At 39.1% G+C, this 19,208-nt stretch overlaps 1 protein-coding gene across 1 annotated transcript in view; it reads left to right on the top strand.

The window, feature by feature from the left end:
* The window catches only part of LOC109231534 (uncharacterized protein K02A2.6-like), a 61,235-nt gene that overhangs the window by 23,751 nt on the left and 18,276 nt on the right, over positions 1-19,208 (top strand). The window contains exons 7-9 of the mRNA XM_019397196.1: positions 8,613-8,666; positions 13,371-13,423; positions 17,816-18,061. Coding sequence (XP_019252741.1) covers positions 8,613-8,666; positions 13,371-13,423; positions 17,816-18,061 — 353 coding nt within the window. The remainder of the gene's footprint in view (positions 1-8,612; positions 8,667-13,370; positions 13,424-17,815; positions 18,062-19,208) is intronic.

Consider the following 19,208-nt stretch of genomic DNA (forward strand, 5'->3'; position numbering starts at 1 on the left):
AAGAAGCAAAGGTCGGGTAGTCGACTAAAGGGGTGAGTTTTGCCAAAGTGGGAGAGTTTGGAGTGATTTGGGAATTTTAGTGATCGGTGATTTGGGCCTACAGATTAATTTGAAGTATGGACTATTATGCGACAGGAGATTTGATATAACGGAAAGGAGCTGCTTGAAATGAAGAAGGATACAACATAACTTTGAATTGGAAGGATGTTGCCGCACATGTAATTGATGTCCACGAGGGATGAATGGACTTGTGCAACTAGAGAGTGAGCTCGAACTCAGGATGGGTTATTGATGTCGTAATGATTATACCCCGTGCAGCAGCGTTGGAAGATGTCGGCACGTAAATTCCACAGGTGGGTTATCTCCAGTGAGCAAATCGGCGGTCACATGATTGGCGAAGCTTCTACTAAGAATTCTATTGGTTATATCGCGAAGAGATTGGTCGTGCGAATGTGGTTAATGATTCAGAGTATAAAAAGGGGTTTTACTGAAAGATTTCGAGAACTTTTGCGGTTGATTGCGTAAGGTTATTCCAATAAGAGATAAGGAATCTTGGTGAATTCTAGAGTTGTGTAATAGTGGCTTCAAGCTAAGTGGGAGAGTCCCACCGCCTAAGATTGGGTTTCATGGTTAACTACTTGCGAGGTTTCTGGTTATTAGCATATTGATGGGTTATTTCAGCTACAGGAAAAGAACATAAGTGGTAAATTGAGCAAAGGAATTGTTAAAGGTGTGCTATGGTTGGCCTTATTGGCTCATGTTCAGGCTTGGGGAAGGATTCAGGATTCATGCCTTGTATGGATGCGGGTTTCAAGGAAAGTGATTCTGCCGGGTGCTTCGTCGTGAGGGTATTCATGTGCTAGAAGATTCATGGAGTTGATTATATTCGGGGCCAAGTCAGAGCGGGTGGCTCTCAACAGCAGCCCTAGTGAATTCAAAAGTTAAAGTGTGGTGCCTAATGATTTCGAGCCTATAGGTACGGTTAAGAATCAAGCTTTTGTAGCAGCTTATGAGAAGAGGCCCAGAATGTTCTATGATGTTTTGACTTGCAGTGTAGCATTTGGGAGGAAAATAAGAAAAGACTTCGGATTCATAGAGGGATTATCAGAATGGGCATACTAGTTGAGGATGCGATTGTGCGCACAAGGGAGGTATGAAATGGTTCGTGGGATTAGAGACAGCGTGGTCTCATGATTCAAGGTCACTCGGGACGAGTGCGGATGGGGTGCGTTATGTGTTAAATGGAGTTATTATTACTTATAAGGAAATCAGGATAAATGGGAAGAATATAGATTGATTAGCCATTGTTGAATTGGCATATTGGTGGTAGTGATCAGTTCATTCAACGTGATCAAGTTATGCAAGTGATTTGTGACGGCACGTGTGAGGCTTGTCGACCTCCGTAATTGAAGTTATTCAGAGGTATTCCACTGTTATGGCCTGTTACGTGTAGGCGGATCCCGGAAGGGTTATTGTGGGATAGACCACTACTCGGAGATTTGGATATTCTGCGGTTATGAGAATTCACCTGCGTGTGGAGATGGTTCTCCTGAAATGAGTTAAGTGAAAGGTTTTATATGATGAAGCGTTAACCTATTAGTGGTTCCGGAGTTATGATGGAAATCGTGTCCTATTAAATATTGGCATGTTGGGTGCAGTGAGCGGTATGGGATTTGAAGTAAGGATCAAGGTTGCAGTTCAGTGTTAACAAAGATGTCGCGAGCTCGGATGAGCAGGAAAGTAGTTTCGATGTTTAAAGTAAGTTGGTATTGCCTTCAGCGTCACTTGAGGTCGGTGTTTTGTGAAAAAGGCTTTGCATCCTTGTTAGGGATTCTTGATCGCTTTTTAGCGTTAGTGCGGCCGGTGGGTTGGATGTACAGATCTGTTATCTGTTACGGAAGGTTGTGGGAGCGTGCCAGGAAGGTTGTATAAGTGTGGCATGTAGTCACTTGATTGGTTGAAGAGTTAAACCAAGTATGAGATTGTGGTGATATCGTTGATTTGGGAATTGATGCCTGGAGGGAACTTGATTTATTGAGTTGTGGACTGTGGATGATTACTCTGATTATGATGGTTATTCTTATGTGTTATGAGAGAAAGGGGAGTTGTCATAAACCTTTGAAAGGTTATTGGCCTGATTCAGTACGATCAGAATCAGCTTGAGGTCTGTGGATGGATTTAAATGTGAATATGGGCTCTATATCAGGCCAGATGTGTTCATTTCAGTAATGCGCTTCTTATGGAAGAGTAGTCAGGGCGTATTTCGTCGCCGGTTATTTCATGTAATGATGTATTGCACCGTGCGAGTTGTGAGACGGCTCGGTGAATTGCTTATGTGTTGAGGTTTCGCGTAGTGATGATGTTATATGAGCAAAATGGCTCTTGAGATTCAGATCGTATATCGTACCTCAGTTGTGCTTGAGTTTGTAGCTTATAGCGCTATATGTCTCCCCAGGGATGGTATTATGTACTTAGCGTGCTTGGGACCGATATTCGGTATCTTGTTATAATGAACATCGGGAGTATCTCCTTATGCGAATTTTATGTGTGGATCGGGTGGCACGCCGCCATGGGTATGTTGTTTGGAGCAGGTTGCGCACCGCAACAGTATGATGTTGAGTACAGTTCCCTATATCTGTTTTTATGTGTTTTGTCTCCTATTTTTTTGAGGAAGACTCATATTAGCTGTGTGCGCGCGTCGCATGTATGATTCGCGAGCGGGGTGTCAGTTCAATTATGTTGACCGCGTCGCATGTATGATTTGCGAGCGGGGTGATTGGATTTCCTTTTCAGAGTTCGTTTTCATTGTATCGCGTTCGAATTGGTAGCCTATTTGCACATTGTGGCACCATATGAGACTTTTGATTATGTCCGGGGTGGCTTATTGCCTGAGCAGTTCGTACTGGGTGAGACGAGATCATTGGATTTAGGATCAGTGCAATCTGACTATATGAAGTATATTAAGGAGCTAAGACTATTATCTGGTTCAGAATGAGGTCATGATTCTTGTCAGAAGTATAGACCCAATGATTTGTTGATTTGGCAGTCGATTATGAATTTCTACACATCTCTTCCGTCATGGTGGTATTGTAAGAACTAGAGCAAGACCTATGTAGGTCATGAGATGCAATGAGAGCATCAGATTCGTGGAATTTCGATTAATTTGATCAGAGAATGTTATTGTGGAACTGTGAGGAAAGTGGTGCAAGTTGTAAATTTAGCTAAGGTATGCAGTCATGTTTTGGTGTTTCGTGTAGTTATTGATACACTGAGCGTATGTTGGAACAGGCCTGGCAAAGAATTCTGGATGTTAGAATTGGCTCTAAGTCTTATTTGCTTAAGTGAACAAGGATATCTTCAAATCGATCGGGCTAGGGTGCCCAGCTGAGTCGTAGTAGCACGGGTAGGTGCTCGAGGTGTTAAACAGTGATTTCGGACAACCCCAGCATAGTTCTTAGCACGTTCGAGAACGAACGTATGTTTAAGTGGGAGAGAATGTAACGACCCGACCGGTCGTTTTGAGCTCTAGCGCGCCGTTTAGTAGTTTAAGGCCATTAGCAGCTTCATTTCAGGTATTATGACTTGTACGCGTGGTCGGAATTGAATTTCGAGAAGTTCGGAGTTGATTTGGAAAGAAAATTCTCATTTCAGAAGCCTTAAGTTGAAAGAATTAGCTAAGATCAGAACTTTGAGTAAACGACCTCGGAATCGGGGTTTGAAGGTTCCAGCAGGTTCGCATGACGATTTCGGACTTGGGCGTATGCCCGGATCGGGTATTGGATAACCCGGGAGCATTTTGGCGCTTGTTGTGGAAGTTAGCATTTTGGAAGAAATTTCATAAGTTTGGGTTGAAGAGCATTTCAGTGTTATCGATGTCCGTTTGGGATTCCGAGTCTGTGAGTAGCTCTGTATGGTGATTCTGGAGTTGGGAGCGCGATCGGAAGTAAATTCGGATGTCCGTGGAGCATTTTGGAGCCATTTGGCTAGAGATAGAAATTTGAAGGTTTTTGAGAAGTTTGACCGGAAGTGGACTTTTTGATATGGTCGGAATCCGATTCCGGAAGTTGGAGTAGGTCCGTAATGTCGAATATGACTTGTGCGCAAAATTTGAAGTCAATCGGACGTGATTTGATGGGTTTAATCATCAAAAGTAGAAGTTTGAAATTCTAAAGTTCATAAAGCTTGGATTGGAGGTCGATTCTTGGTTTTAGCGATGTTTGATATGATTTGAGGCCTCGAACAAGTTCGTAATGTGTTTTGGGACTGGTTGGTATGATTGGTTGGGGTCCCGGGGGCCTCGGGTAGATTCTGGGTGGTTAACGGTTCGAAAATGGAATTTTGGAAAAGGCTGAAGTTGCTGGTATCTGGTATGACCGCACCTGCGAGGGTTTGGCCGCAGGTGCGGAGCCGCAGAAGCGGCTAGGAAGGCGCAGATGCGGTTTTGGGGTCAGGAGTGAAGAGACCGCAGATGCAGTCATGGGGCCGCAGAAGCGGGATCGTACCTGCGGTGGACGAGGCGCAGAAGCGGAAGGGAGCATAACCGCAGAAGCGGAGGTTGGCCCGCACCTACGGAACCGCAGAAGCGGTCATAGGACCGCAGGTGCGGAAAGTGCTGGAGGCAGTGGCTCTTTTAAAAATCAAGATTTGGCCATTTCTCTCATATTTTTCTTGTCTTGGGCGATTTTTGGGAGAGTTTCAAGTGAGATTTTTCATCATCAACGACATCCATCTTGAGTTAAATACATTGATTATGTATAGATTTAGCATGTAAATTGGTAGAAATTTGGGGTTTTGGTAGAAAGACCTAGGAATTTATATTCTTGGAATTTGACCACAATTTTGGGTATGGAATTAAGAGAAAAGTATATATTTGAGTGCGTGAGGCTATGGGTAAGAACTTATTCTTCGAAAATTTTGGAAATCTGGGCACGTGGGCCCGAGGGCATTTTTGACAACTTTCCGATCGGGGTTAGGAATTGTTGTAAATTGGTTTAATATGAGTAGTTTATCGTATATTAATGGATTTGCATAACTATTGGCTAATTTTGGAGCGTTGTGCATCAATTTGAGTTTTCGGAAAGGCGTGGAAGGCCGGTATGGATCTTTGGAGCGAGGTGAGTCTCCTTTCTAACCTTGTAAGAGGGAAATGTCCCCATAGGTTAGTTAGTTGGTTATGTGCTCCTATTTGTGGGGGGCTACGTACGCACGAGGTGACGAGAGTCCGCGCGTAGCTACTACTATGTTATTGTCCGGGTAGTCTAGCACCCAAAAGCATGTTGTACTTGGAATATTGTAATGTTGGTTAAAGTTGAATTGCTTAAATCCTGTCGAATTGGTAAATGAATTTCTAAAAGGATTAAACTTCATTTTCTTAAATCGCTAAAAGAGAATTGGCTTTTATTTTGATAAATGTTCCTCGATAAATTCTTAATCTGCTGTTTGAGCATGTATTTCTATGTGTACCTGCGTCGCATGTAAGGTTCGCGAGTAGGATGATTGCTTATTTAAGTTTCACCGCGTCGCATGTATGGTTCGTGAGCGGGGTAATAGATGCATCTATGCTTCGGGCGGCTCGACCCTCGGCAGTGCCCATTTTTAAATATTGTTGGATCGGGCAGTACGACCTCGGCATGAGTTGCGCATGCTTGTATTGCTTGCTTTGATATTTGTTGATACTAATATATGCTCTCCCGACGTGAGATAATTGTTAATTAATGGATTATGAATCTGGACACTTTTAATAAAGAGGAACTTCTGCCTCTTTAGTAAATTACTTGAATCTACTGTTGTTCTTAATAAATCCGTGAGTCATTGCGTTGATATTACTATTACTGGACCTTTAGTAAGTGTCGAAGTTGCCATCTCATCTCTACTTCTTCGAGATTAGGCGGGATACTTACTGAGTAAACGTTATTTTTGTACTCATACTACACTTCTGTGCATTTTTGTTGCACAGGCTCATGTACTACTAGTGGCCTACTGGGCGTAGCAGCATGGATGATACTGGGACTAGGTGAGTTGCATTACTCGAGGCGGCCCGCAGCTAGTATAGTCCCTTCCAGTATATTGTATTTACTTTCTGTCCATTTGTATTCCGGACGGATGTTGTATTGTATTGTTTCTTAGAAATAGCTCATGCACTTGTGGCACCGGGTTCTGGGGATGTCTATGGGTTTATTCAGAAATTTAAAATTGTTAAATGTTTCATCATTTATTCAGTGGAATTTATCACGTATTGTTTAAACGCATAAAAGAAGTGATTTCAGAAATATTTAAAACGAGAAGTTACTAGTTATTTGTTGTTGGCTTGCCTGACAGTGGAGTTCGGCGCCATCACGACCCTTAGTAGATTTTGGGTCGTGACATTGAGTCGGGCATTGATGAATTGGTAAAGAAAAAGCTAAATTGAGTATTGAATTGGCCGGATTGAGGTAAGTATCTTGCCTAACCTTGTGCGGGGGACTCCCCCTTAGGAATTGAGTCTTCTATGCTATTTGTAGTCCGTGCACGTGAGGTGACGAGTGTGTGCTCGGACTTACTTGTGGAAAATTTTCCTTTAGGGTTCTTAGGTCCTTATGTCCGTTAAGTAGGAAGTTTTACGATATGATTGTGTTTCCTAATTGCTTGTTGCCTCTATATGATCCATACAATGTTGTTAACTTTTCTCTAATTCTTACTTGTTACTTGGCCCTTAATTGCTTTGATTGGAGTAATTGTCCTCCTTATTGTTTGGTTATTCTTAATTGTGAAATCCCTCTATGACTCTGTGCCTATATGCTATATGTCCAAATTGTTGTGGCTGTCGGCTTAGTTATCACGTGCCTTATATGTTTTGTTGTTTTTGTAAAGGTTGTTGTGCTTCTTGGTTTTTCCGTGATTCTCTTGTTGTCATGTACTCACACTCTTGGTGGTAGAAATACTTGTGATTGGGTTGTTGAATTGTGTTGTTGTTTATTATAAACTATGTCTGGTTGTTGATATGTTGAGGAGGGATAAGGGAGAATTAATGTTGTCTGGTGGGATCGGGTTGCACGCCGCAACAAGGAGTAATAAGGGTGGACAGGTGGGATCGGGTTGCATGCTGCAACAGGAGGAATAAGGGTGATATATATATATTGAGGAGTAATAAAGGTGGACTGGTGGGATCGGGTTGCACGCCGCAACAAGGAGTAATAAGGTAGAATGATCATGTTGTTATTGATATGGTGATATATATGCTATGCACTTTTATTGTAACTGATAAGGAGGAATAAGGGAGGATTGGTGGGATCGGGTTGCACGCCGCAGCAAATATATATACTATTTACTTTTATTGTAATTGTTACGGAGGAATAAGGGAGGATTCAGGATGCACCCCGTATATATATATATATATATATATATATATATATATATATATATATATATATATATATATATATATATGTTTATGTAATCCTCTCTGACAGTACAAGTTATTCGGTGGTTTTATATTCTATTTAGGATTTGGTTATAGCTGAATACTAAGAAGACCCTGGTCCATTTGTTTAAAACTTTGACGATTTGTAATCCGGGTTTCAGTTTCACTGAGTTTTGAGGGTCGATTTTGGCATTGAGATGTTGACCTGCCGTTGTTCCTTGAATTTTTCCCGAAAGTATAATTCTGGTGAATTAGACCTTAAAGTAAATTTATTACGTTGAATCTTTTCCTCCTATCCTGTTAAGTTATTAGTAGTATCGTGATTTAAAAATAAAGGAATTAGTACTACATTGCTATAAATGACTTTTAAATTTGCACCCACCGAGTATATATATATATACACCTTTCTATAACTCAATTTCTATAAATGTTATGGTCTATATCAACTAGTTCCTCAATAAACTTTCTCCTTAACCCAATAATGTTGAATCTTACTTAAAAGGGAATCTCTACTAAGTTTTAATTTTATTTAAAATCCTATATTAAATGTAATAGTTCATTCGATGTTATATTTTATTTAAAAAAGTGTATTTTCTTATTCAAATGATTTCTAAAAATAACTTCTTCTTTTCTTGTTGATTTCCTAATTAGTTTAGAAGTCGTAATCTTCTTATTGTTATGTAAATGAGACTCCTTGAACATCTTTATTGTATAGGTTATGGACCCCATGTACTGAGTGGCATGAGGATGATGTTGATCAAAGTGAGATGGAGATATGTGGGCACAAAGTGCCATGTGTACTAAAGGCGTGGAACGTGATATTATGACATGAGATACCAAGGATTGAGATGGTCGGAATTGTGTATTATAAATGATGCGAAGGATTGAGTTGGCATTGCTTTCTTTGTTTGAACGTATCCTTACTTGTCTGTGTTCCAGTCATGTTGGTGTTACTTTATTTGATTATCGTTCATTACTATCCGTGTTTCCCTTTATTGTCTCTACTATTTGTAGTTGGATTACTCCCTGCTATTGATATTACTTTGTTAATTTTATCTTGATAGTTCATTATTATATCCTGTTCAATTTATTTGACTAGTAGGTGTCTTGACTATTCCTCGTCACTACCCCATCGAGGTTAGTCTTGATACTTACTGGGCACCGCCGTGATGTGCTCATACTACGCTTCTGTATATTTTGTTTTTGTGTACAGGTCCAGGTATTTGATCAGTAGTAGTCAAGCGGATCGTCGTGGTGGAGACTCAAGGTAATCCTGCCACTGCGTTCGCAGGCCTCGGAGTCACCTTCGTTTGTATTTGCTTTCATTTGTTCCTTCTTGTTCTAGAACAATGTTGTATTTATTTTGTATAACTACTCTTAGAAAGGCTTATGACTTGTACCACCGGTTTTGGGAATTGTAAGTGTTCAGAGTTATATAATTTGAAGTTAGTGAATATTCATATTATTTTCTGTTAATGTTAGGCTTACCTAGTTTAGATACTAGGTGCCATCACGACTCATTCGGAGGGACTTTGGGTCGTGACAGCTACATGCCGAGGATGACGCACATGTGGCACAAGAGCATGTGTGCGGGCACTAGGTTTTTATCCATGCTCGGGGTTGTGTTTAGGTTGTTTTATGTCTTGTATTGAATACTAAGCTTCTTGCTCATGCTTCATATGTTTGTACCCCTTCGTGAGCTACTTCAATCATGTTAGAGATCATGCGTAGGTTAATATCCTATTTAACATGATAATTGTTATTTTATTGTGTATTTGCGCTATGGTAGCACACTTCGCACATGCATACACCGTAGCACGTCACTTTCTGCAGTTCATGTGTATGTGATTTGATATTCACTGCTCGTATATATATATATATATATATATATATATATATATATATATATTCTTGTATATATTTTCTGTTTAATATAGACTGAATTGGTAGCACGTGAGTGGTCCGTGCGATTGTTATATTATGGCATGTGAGTTGTCCGTGCACCGTGTGGATAAGAATTCATCCCCTAGGGTCGTCCTTTCATGTTTCTCTCTTGATGACGTACATGGGGTATGAGAAAAACTAATCATTGTTTGGTTTTTGCATCTCTTCCATATTTTCAAACACCTCGGCTGTATACATGATTTTATTGCATATCTTCTATATATGCTAGTCTTGGAATGTATACAGGCCTCTTTATGCATATATTTTCTATAAGCTATTTTGACTGGAAAATGAAGGTACGGTACATTTCGTCTCTATATGTTAATCTCTACACATTGACTTGTTTCTTAATGCATATCTTTTCGATATGCTAATGCTGATGGCCTTTTGGTGATAAATGTATATCTTCTCTATATGTTAAGCTGTTAAACTGTAACGACCTGGCCGGTCGTTTCATGAGTTACCGCTCCGTTTCCCCAATTTCTACTTCTTTATGTGTTGTTCAGCTTCATCTCATCGTATCATGTCGGTAGGTTCGGGTTTGGAGTAGTTTTGAAGTGTTATGAGACACTTAGTCTCTTAAGTTGGCCTTGTAGTTGGAAAAGTCAACCGGAAGTTGACTTGTGTGAAAACGATCTTGGAATTTGGTTTTTATGATTCGGATAGCTTTGTGAGGTGATTCGGGACTTAGGAGCGTGATCAGAATGTGTTTTGGAGGTCCGGGGTAGATTTAGGCTTGAATTGGCGAAGTTGGAATTTTGGCGTTTTCCGGTTTGTAGTGGAGATTTTGATATAGGGGGCGGAATGGAATTTCGGAAATTGGAGTAGGTCCGCTGTGTCATTTGGGACGTGTGTGCAAAATTTTAGGTCATTCGGACGAGGTTTGATAGGCTTTTTGATCGAAAGCGGAATTTGGAAGTTTTGGAAACCTTAGGCTTGAATCCGAAGGTGTTTTGATGATTCGATGTTGTTTTGAGGGTTCCGGAGGTTGGTATAAGTTTGAATAGTGTTATGTGACTTGTTTGTAATTTTGGTTGAGGTCCCGGGGGCCTCGGGATGAATTTGGAAGGTTTTCGGAAAAGTTTGGTTTTGGAAGTGAGTAGCTTCAGCTGCTGCCCCTGTCATAACCGCACCTGCGGGTTGGGGACCGCATGTGCGAGATCGCAGAAGCGTTAGAGCAGCCGCAGATGCGGCGATGAGCTAGAAGACCAGAATTTGCAGGTGCGGAAGGTTGAACGCACCTGCGGGACCGCAGGTGCGGTTCCAGGAACTTAAGTGAAAACCGTAAAAGCGGTTGGTTTGGCCGCAGAAGCGGTACCACTGGAGCGGAAAAAGGACCGCAGGTGCGGAATCCCTGGGTCAGAAAGTATATAAGTCCCCCTTCGTGAAATTTGAGTTGTTTTCCACCATTTTTATCCGGAGTTGAAGCTTTTTGGAGGGTTTTGAAGAGGGAATCAAGGGGGTTTTCGTTGAGGTGAGTTTCATGGACCTAAAACTCGATTTATGATGATTTTTAATTGTTTGAGCATGAAATTTATGATATTAAGGGTGAAAAATTGGGGAATTAGGGCTTGAAATTGGAGATTTTGATTTGAGGATTTGAGGGGTCGTTTGTGGTCGGATTTTGATGTATTTGATATGTATGAACTCGTGAGAGTGTAAGGATGCCAGTTTTGTGATTTTTATCGGAATCTGAGATGTGGATCCGGGGGTCGGGGTTGACCAATTGATTTTGATCTAATTTGACTGTTTTCGCATGGGCTTCGTTCCCTTGGCATATATTGATGTTATGATTCTGATTTTGGATAGATTCGACGCGAGTTGAGGCTGAGTCGAGAGGCAAGGGCGTCGCGGAGTAGTATTTCATCCGATTTGAGGTAAGTAACCATTGTAAATCTAGATCTGAGGGTATGAAACCCCAAAATTTCGTACTATTTTAATAAATGAGGTGACGCACATGCTAGGTGACGGGCGTGTGGGCGTGCACCCGTAGGGATTGTGACTTGGTCCGTCCCGTGGCGACTGTATAGTTGCATATTTTGATATATTGTACATGATATCCATGTGCTTTAGAAATTTGTTTGTTAACTTGGGTTGAATGCCATGTTTGGGGCCTTTGTGCCGACCTGTTTAGACCCATAGGGGTATTTTTACTACTTTCCTCACTCTACTTGATTTGAAAGCATATCCTCAGTCATGTTTTACCTACTTTTTGTTTAATACGGTTTCATTACTCTACTTCTTAATAGATAAAAACTGTTTGGGCTGAGTTTTCCTGATTTTCACTAATGTGCCCGAGTGGCCGTGAGGTTAATGACTGAGAGAGGTTGAGGAATATATATATATACACACTATGGATCGGGCTGCACGCCGCAGCGATATTATACATATATTATGGATTGGGCTGCACGTCGCAGCGATATTTATATGAATCGGGCTACACGCCGTAGCGATATGTATTGGATCGGGCTGCGCGCCGCAGCAATATGACGTTTGGGCAATAAGAGCCCCTCCGGAGTCTGCACACCCCCAGTGAGCGTAGTTGACTATATATATGGATCGGGCTGCACGCCGCAGCGATTACTATTATTATTATGAGATATCTATTGAGCAACCAAAGGTGAAGTATTTCTACAATTTGTTTTTTCTTGTTTGGTGGATTTGTTGCACTGGTGTTTCTCTTGGAAGGGAAGTATGGTGGTGGAAAGAGACAAGATGAGAGAGAAAGAAGAAAGAAAAAAACTTATGTCTCTTCACGCTCTCTCAAGGAGGGTAACGTGTGTGTCTAATAGACACATTTTCAATCAATATGAAGTGTTCAATAAGTTACTCCTTTAGATAAGGTGCCTAAATAAAAAAAATAAAAAAAATAAAAAAAGAGGAATTTTTACCTATTTATACTATATATGAAACTTATTTAACCTTCCTAATGAAGTTTTAACTTAATTACATAAGCATATACAATTTATCAATTATATATAAATTAATATTAATGAGTATCCCTTTATATTAGGAATTGATTAGGAAATCAATTATTTCTCTCTATGTGTCTCTCTTTCTCTCTCCCTCTCTTTGTCTCTCTCATTCTCTATTCTTTCCCCAATTTTTCTTCATTCTTCTCTGCTTTAACTTAGCAATTTTCCTTCATGTTGCATAATTGGTGTTCGAATTGAAATTGTCAATCCGTAAATTTTGAAGGTGTTTGATTCTCCACCATTGACAACTATTAAAAAGCTCCGAAACTTTAAATTCGAACTTGGATTTTCAAAAACTATTGTTTGTTTGGATTGAGTGTTATTGAAAATAATTGAAAATATTCTTTGGAGTTTATATCTCATTTTTTAGGGTGTTTGGTGAAGATTAGACTTAATTTTGTTTGAATTTCAGATTGAAACTCGAAGAAGAAGAATATATAACATCCAATATACTTACGAAATTGTATTAAAGTTGTATGCAAATTGTATTTAAATTGTATTCTATTGTAATTATATATTTTTTTTATTTGAATGTTGTATGAAAGTTGAAAATAGTAGTGACGAATCATTGTATGAAATATATTTTTAAGTTGTAAATATTATTTATTTTTTTACATGAATTTGTTGATATGTATCAAAGTTGTATTAAGAGATAAATTTTTGATTGGAATTTCAGAAAGGAAGAAGAACACACCACTTACAAAATATATACAAATCATATGCAAAAGACATATTGTATAAAATTTATATGAAAACTGTATTTAAGTTCTATGATGTTATAGTTGTATTTAACTTGGGTCATTCTGCCTATTGATAAATCATAGTTAAATGAAAGAAGTCAATATGCGAACACATATTATATATATACATTGATTCGAGTTAACTTTTTTTATAACAAGCCATGTTGTGATTTCTTAAATTGGGATTAACCTTATGATATGAAAGTTAGAGCAATGAATAGCAAATAATTTCTGATAGGAGCTTATGAAAGATACTATGCTGCTAAAGTTATTTTATGTGTTACTCTGTTTCATTTTTGAGTCCCATCCTAGATTAGATAGCAGCGTCTTGGTGGGTCTCTTATATGCTGTGCCTTATATAAAAGGTTTGTTATCCCTAGTCTGTAGGATTTGTTATTAATGGACGAAGTTTAATTTCTGGCTTCTTATTTGATTTTGCCGAAATTATGTAATAAGATTTTAGAATCTTCGATCCTGACATGTGATGTTTATCTCGCAAAAGTTGGAAGAGAGAGATAACTATTGTGGTCGATGTGCGCCAGCATAAATAGATGAAGAAGGAAGGAAGAGAAATCGAAGTGAATTGTGAAGTGATTATATTTTGAAGTAGTCTTTTGTAAAAATGATTAAATCTATATATCGTAATTTTTTTCTGTCACGACCCAAATCCACTACGGGTCATGATGGCGCTGGACATCGTTGTCAGGCAAGCCAACTAACTCATCCATTGATTTCTCTTTTAATAATTTTAAAAATCTAAGAGTTTTACTTCCATTTTTCATATACATACAACCTCTGTTTCAATTCAAATGAAGAGATAACTAATAATACGCAACCTTCAAAGAAAAACCATCCCAGAACCCGGTGTCACAAGAGCATGAGCAACTACTGATAAGGACAATAAAATACAAATGTCTGTCCGAAATACAGCGGACAGAGAATAAATAAGTAAGGTACTGGAAGGGAACTACTCTAGCTGCAGGTCGTCTTGAACAATGCAGCTCACCAAGTCCCCAAATCATCCGTGCTGCTACCAAATGTAAAATATACTTGTGCAACAAAATGCACAGAAGTGTAGTATGAGTACGTAATCAACGTGTACTCAGTGAGTATCCCGCCTAATCTCGAAGGGGTAGAGACGAGATGGCCAATTTCGACACTCACTAGAGGTCAATTATCAATATTCAATAATGCGAGGATAATCGTGGAGTCATATAGTAGTTCTAGTTCAGGAAGCCAGAAAAAAAAACAAGTAAAACAACTTCAACAATAATCAAGGGCTTCAAGGTTTATTCTTTATTAGCTTATCAGTTTATATCAAGCCACGTAGGGCCAATTCCACATTTATAATTTTCAAGTAACAGATAAACACGCGCAATCATGCCGAGGTCGACGGCCCGCCCCAACAGAAATATAAATTGTGCACTGCGGAGGGTCGAGCGGCACGAACCATAGATGCATCTATTCTCACCGAGGCGTTCGGCCCGTTCCATAAATAAACAATACCCTGCTCGCGAATCATCCATGCGACGTAGGCACACATAAAATACATGCTCAATCAGTCAAATAAGAATTTATCGGGGAATATTTATTCAAATAAAACCAATTCTCCTTTAACAATTTAAGAAATGAAGTTTAATCCTTTTAGAAATTTACTTACCAATTCGATGTGAGTTAAACAATTCGAGCTACCAATGGGTTCACAATTAATCCACGTGCAACATGTTTTTGGATCCTAACTACCCGGACAATAGCATAATAGTAGCTACGCACGGACTCTCGTCACCTCGTGCGTATGTAGCCCCCACAAATAGGAGCACATAATCAATTACTTCACCTATGGGGTAAATTTCCCCCTCACAAGATTAGAAGGGAGAATCACCTTGCTCCGAAGACTCATAACCGGCATTCAACATTCTTCCGAAGGCTTGAACCGACGCACAATGCACCAAAACTAGCCAATTAACGACAAACTAATGAGAACGTGCTCAAATAGTTGTTAGAAATTCAAATTATACAGATTCCCAACTCCGCTTAGTGAAATGACCAAAATGCCCTCGGGCCTTGGTGCCCGAAATCCAAAATTTCTCGAAGACAAAGGTTACCCATGACCTCAGGAACTCAAATATATATTTTTATCCTAATTCCATACTCAAAATCGTAGCTAAATTCCAAGAATATCATTTTCTAGGTTTCCACCAAAAACCTCCATCTTTACACTAATTTTCATGCTTAAATCCATACATAATTGATGTATTTAACTCAAAAGTGATGGGGATAACTTACCTTTATATAGATGACGAAGTTCCACTCTTTGGAGCTCCCCAAATCGCCCCAAGCCATGAACCAAATAAGAGAAATGACTCCATTCACGATTTAAAACAACCTTACTGCCTCCAGATGTTCCGCTTCTGCGGTGCAATTTCCGCTTCTGCGGATGTCGCTTCTGCGACTATTTAACCGCTTCTGCGGTTTTGGGCACGAGGGAACTAGCCGCTTCTGCGGTCTAGGGGCCGCTTAAGCGGAACCGCTTCTGCGGTCCCTGGGCCGCTTCTGCAGTTTTCCTTGGACCTGGCCCCTTCCGCTTCTGCGAACTTTTGACCGCATCTGTGGTCCCGCTTCTGCGGTCCAAGAACCGCAGATGCGGTTATGACAGAAGCAGCAAAACTCAAGCCTTCCCAAAATTCACTTTCGATCCGTTAACCACCTGGAATCCACCCGAGGCCCCCAGGACCCCAACCAATCATACCAACCAGTCCCAAAATACATTACGGACTTGCTCGAGGCCTCAAATCATAACAAACAACGCTAAAACCATGAATTACACTCCGATTCAAACTTTATGAACTTTGAACTTTCCAACATCTATTTCCTATGTTTAAACCTATCAAATCACGTCCGATTGACTTCAAATTTTGCACACAAGTTATATTTGACATTACGGACCTACTCCAACTTTCGAAATTGGATTCCGACCCCGATATCAAAAAGTCAACCTCTGGTCAAACTTCCCAAAAACCTTCAAATTTCTATCTTTAGCCAAATGGCTTCAAAATGACCTACGGACCTCCGACTTCACTTCCGATCGCGCCCCAACTCCAGAATCACCATACGAAACTACTCCCAGTCTCGGAATTCCAAACGGACATCGATAACTCTGAAATGCACTTCAAACCAAACTTATGAAATTCCTTCTAAAATGCTAACTCCCACAATAGGCGCCAAAACGCTCTCGGGTTATCCAAGACCCGAACCGGGCATACGCCCAAGTCCGAAATCATCATACGAACCTGCTGGAACCTTCAGATCCTGATTCCGAGGTCGTTTACACAAAATTCCAATCTTAGTTCATTCTCCCAACTTTAAGCTTCCGAAATAAGAATTCTCTTCTCAAATCAACTCTGGACTTCCCGAAATTCAATTCCGACCATGCGTACAAGTCATAATACCTGAAATCAAGTTGTTCATGGCCTCCGACTGCTGAACGGAGCGCTAGTACTCAAAACGACCGGTCGGGTCGTTACATTTTCTTTTGGGGGAAACTGGAGAGATAAAAACTAGAGAGGAGCCGTGTCCTCCTTATTGGAGTGGAGAGAAAATAGGAAAATGATGTGACTAAATCCTCTAATTTAAGGCAGTAATAATGGATTGTATATAATTTGTAAGTAATTCTTGTTTAGGGCGGGTAATATACAAAATTAGGACAATTTTGGTAAATAAATTTCAAATATTGTATAGGAAGAAAAAAATCCCATGAAAAAAATGATCAAGTTTAAGGGGGCCATCTATGAATTTGCCTACTTTCTATATTTCAGTACCAGAAATGCACGCATTTGTGAACCAGAAATTTGTGAGAAATTCATTAATATAGATGAAATTTGTTATAGACAAATGAGTTGTGTAGCAAGTTTGACGAAAATAAATGAGAAATTTTCATAAACCACTATTGTTTAGTGGTTAATTATTAGCTAGTTGTAGCTACCATTTACTATATTACTTCCTATAGCTATGTTTTCAGATTTTTTAGAGTGTATTCGATGTATTTAAACTACTGTATTCATGAATACAGTAGCATTTCTAGGCGTGAAACAGGGATTACAGCTAGATAGATTTTTGTATTCGACTGTATTCACGATATGTATTTGTGAATACAGTAACGTATATAGCGCAATTCATGGTCTATTCAGTTGTTTTTAAACGGAAAGTGAATCAATTAACATAATAGACTCCTAATATAACTCAAAAAACTCAATTATAACACACAAAATTTGTATTTCCAGTTATAAAAAGATTCTCAACCGAAAAACACCCCGAAAACATAGCAATCTTCAGAGAAAATATGCTAAATATTTTTCCCAGCCGATAAATAAACAAAAACAGAGCAATTTGAATACATATATACATCTGAATACATAAATTATATTAATTAAAAAATATATAAATACATTCATGGAATACAACGAGACAGTGAATACAATGAAATACATGGAATACAGCGAGATACATTGAAATATAATAAAAACAAAGACAATGGATACAATGAGATACATGGAAATACAGCGAGATACATTGAAATATATTGAAATATATTAACATAAAATTCAAGTTGCTCAGCCCCAAACTCCGTCGTCTTTGTTCAAGAACAACCCTAATGTCGTCTCGTCGAGAGGGCCGCGATTCTGACTCGAAACGCCAATGTTCTTGTTACCATAATAACCTCACGTGCGCTTCGAAAAAATTATTCTTTACAATTGAAGCCGCCGGAGCCACCGTCAGCAGTCCACAGTCTCGACGGAGTTTACAAGCACTGTGGGCACAAGTAGTCCGCGGCGACGGCGATGAGGTTGAAGCGGCATCGGTATCCAGTCCTCGCTCGCCGTCACCGTTGCCTCCGATTGCCGTTGTTACGCCGAAGAAAATTTCTATATCGGATGATTGCTCGGCAGCCCAAAAGTCTTCGCCGGAAAACTCTAATTCTGATGCTTTGCCGAAGAGTTCTGATAGTAAGATGAAGGTGGAAGATGAGAGAGAGAGAGAGAGGGAAAATAGATATGGGGTAGGGGATACGAGAAATTTGAGGGGATAAGAGAAATTTGAGTGGAGAGAGAAAAATAATACAAAGCTTATTTATGGCTTAAGGGTAAGAGGTGACCATAAATAGATATTTGGCTATAAAAAATCAAAAGGTAGCTATGAAATATAATTTTTTAAAAGGATATTTATTTAAATAAAATAAGGTATCAACCTTTGTTATAGGAGATAACTAATCCAAAATAAATATCAGTCAAAAATCATGAATTATTCTACAAGCGAACCCATGTAATGTACTAAGTACACGAAATTGTGTTTCCAAAGAAAAGGGACGGAAAGGGGGAAAAAAATGACCTAGAAATATTTGGTCCATTATAAATCATCAGATGCATGCAAAATCTTTAAAAAATACTTGAAAAATTTTTCCTTGGATTGTGATAAATACTTTAATAACTATATGATTTACTGTTAAAGATTTATATTATTTTTAGAAAAGATTAGTTAAGAACTACATGATTTCTATGTAAGTTATTTCCTATGTATATATATGGCCTAATAAGATTAGGCCCATAACTAATATTTAATTAATGAGCAAATCTCATCCGTCCGAGCGGTTACTTGATGGACGTACTGGATTAAATAAGAACATCTATAAATTTGTCCTCTCCCTACCCATTAGGGTTACCGTATTTTTTTCTTTCTTCCATCACTAAAGGCGGTAGTAACGTAAAGTTAGGGCAAGGGGCGAGAAACTAATTTACCGATTAACGCTTCCGCTTCAAGATAATGGATTTCGCTTCAGGTATGTTTTCTATGACGATTACATGTAAGATTAGCATGTTCAAGATCCTGATATGAATTAAAGTTTATGCTTACATGTGGTATCACGAGCCTGGATTTCTTAGAACTGATAATCTTCATAAGTATTATTACGCATAAAGCACAGAATTAGGATGACTTGCTCAAAGCCCTCAGAAATACTATAGTAAATTTTAATTGATAGTCAACTCAATCTTTCGCATCAGACAATTAGATTAGATTGTTTTGAATAATGAGATGTATTAAAGTGCTTGTTTCTTAGTTTATCCTTTTCAATGAAAATAATGGATTAGAATTTAG

Source organism: Nicotiana attenuata, chromosome 8 (assembly GCF_001879085.1).
Source record: "Nicotiana attenuata strain UT chromosome 8, NIATTr2, whole genome shotgun sequence".
NCBI lineage: Eukaryota > Viridiplantae > Streptophyta > Magnoliopsida > Solanales > Solanaceae > Nicotiana > Nicotiana attenuata.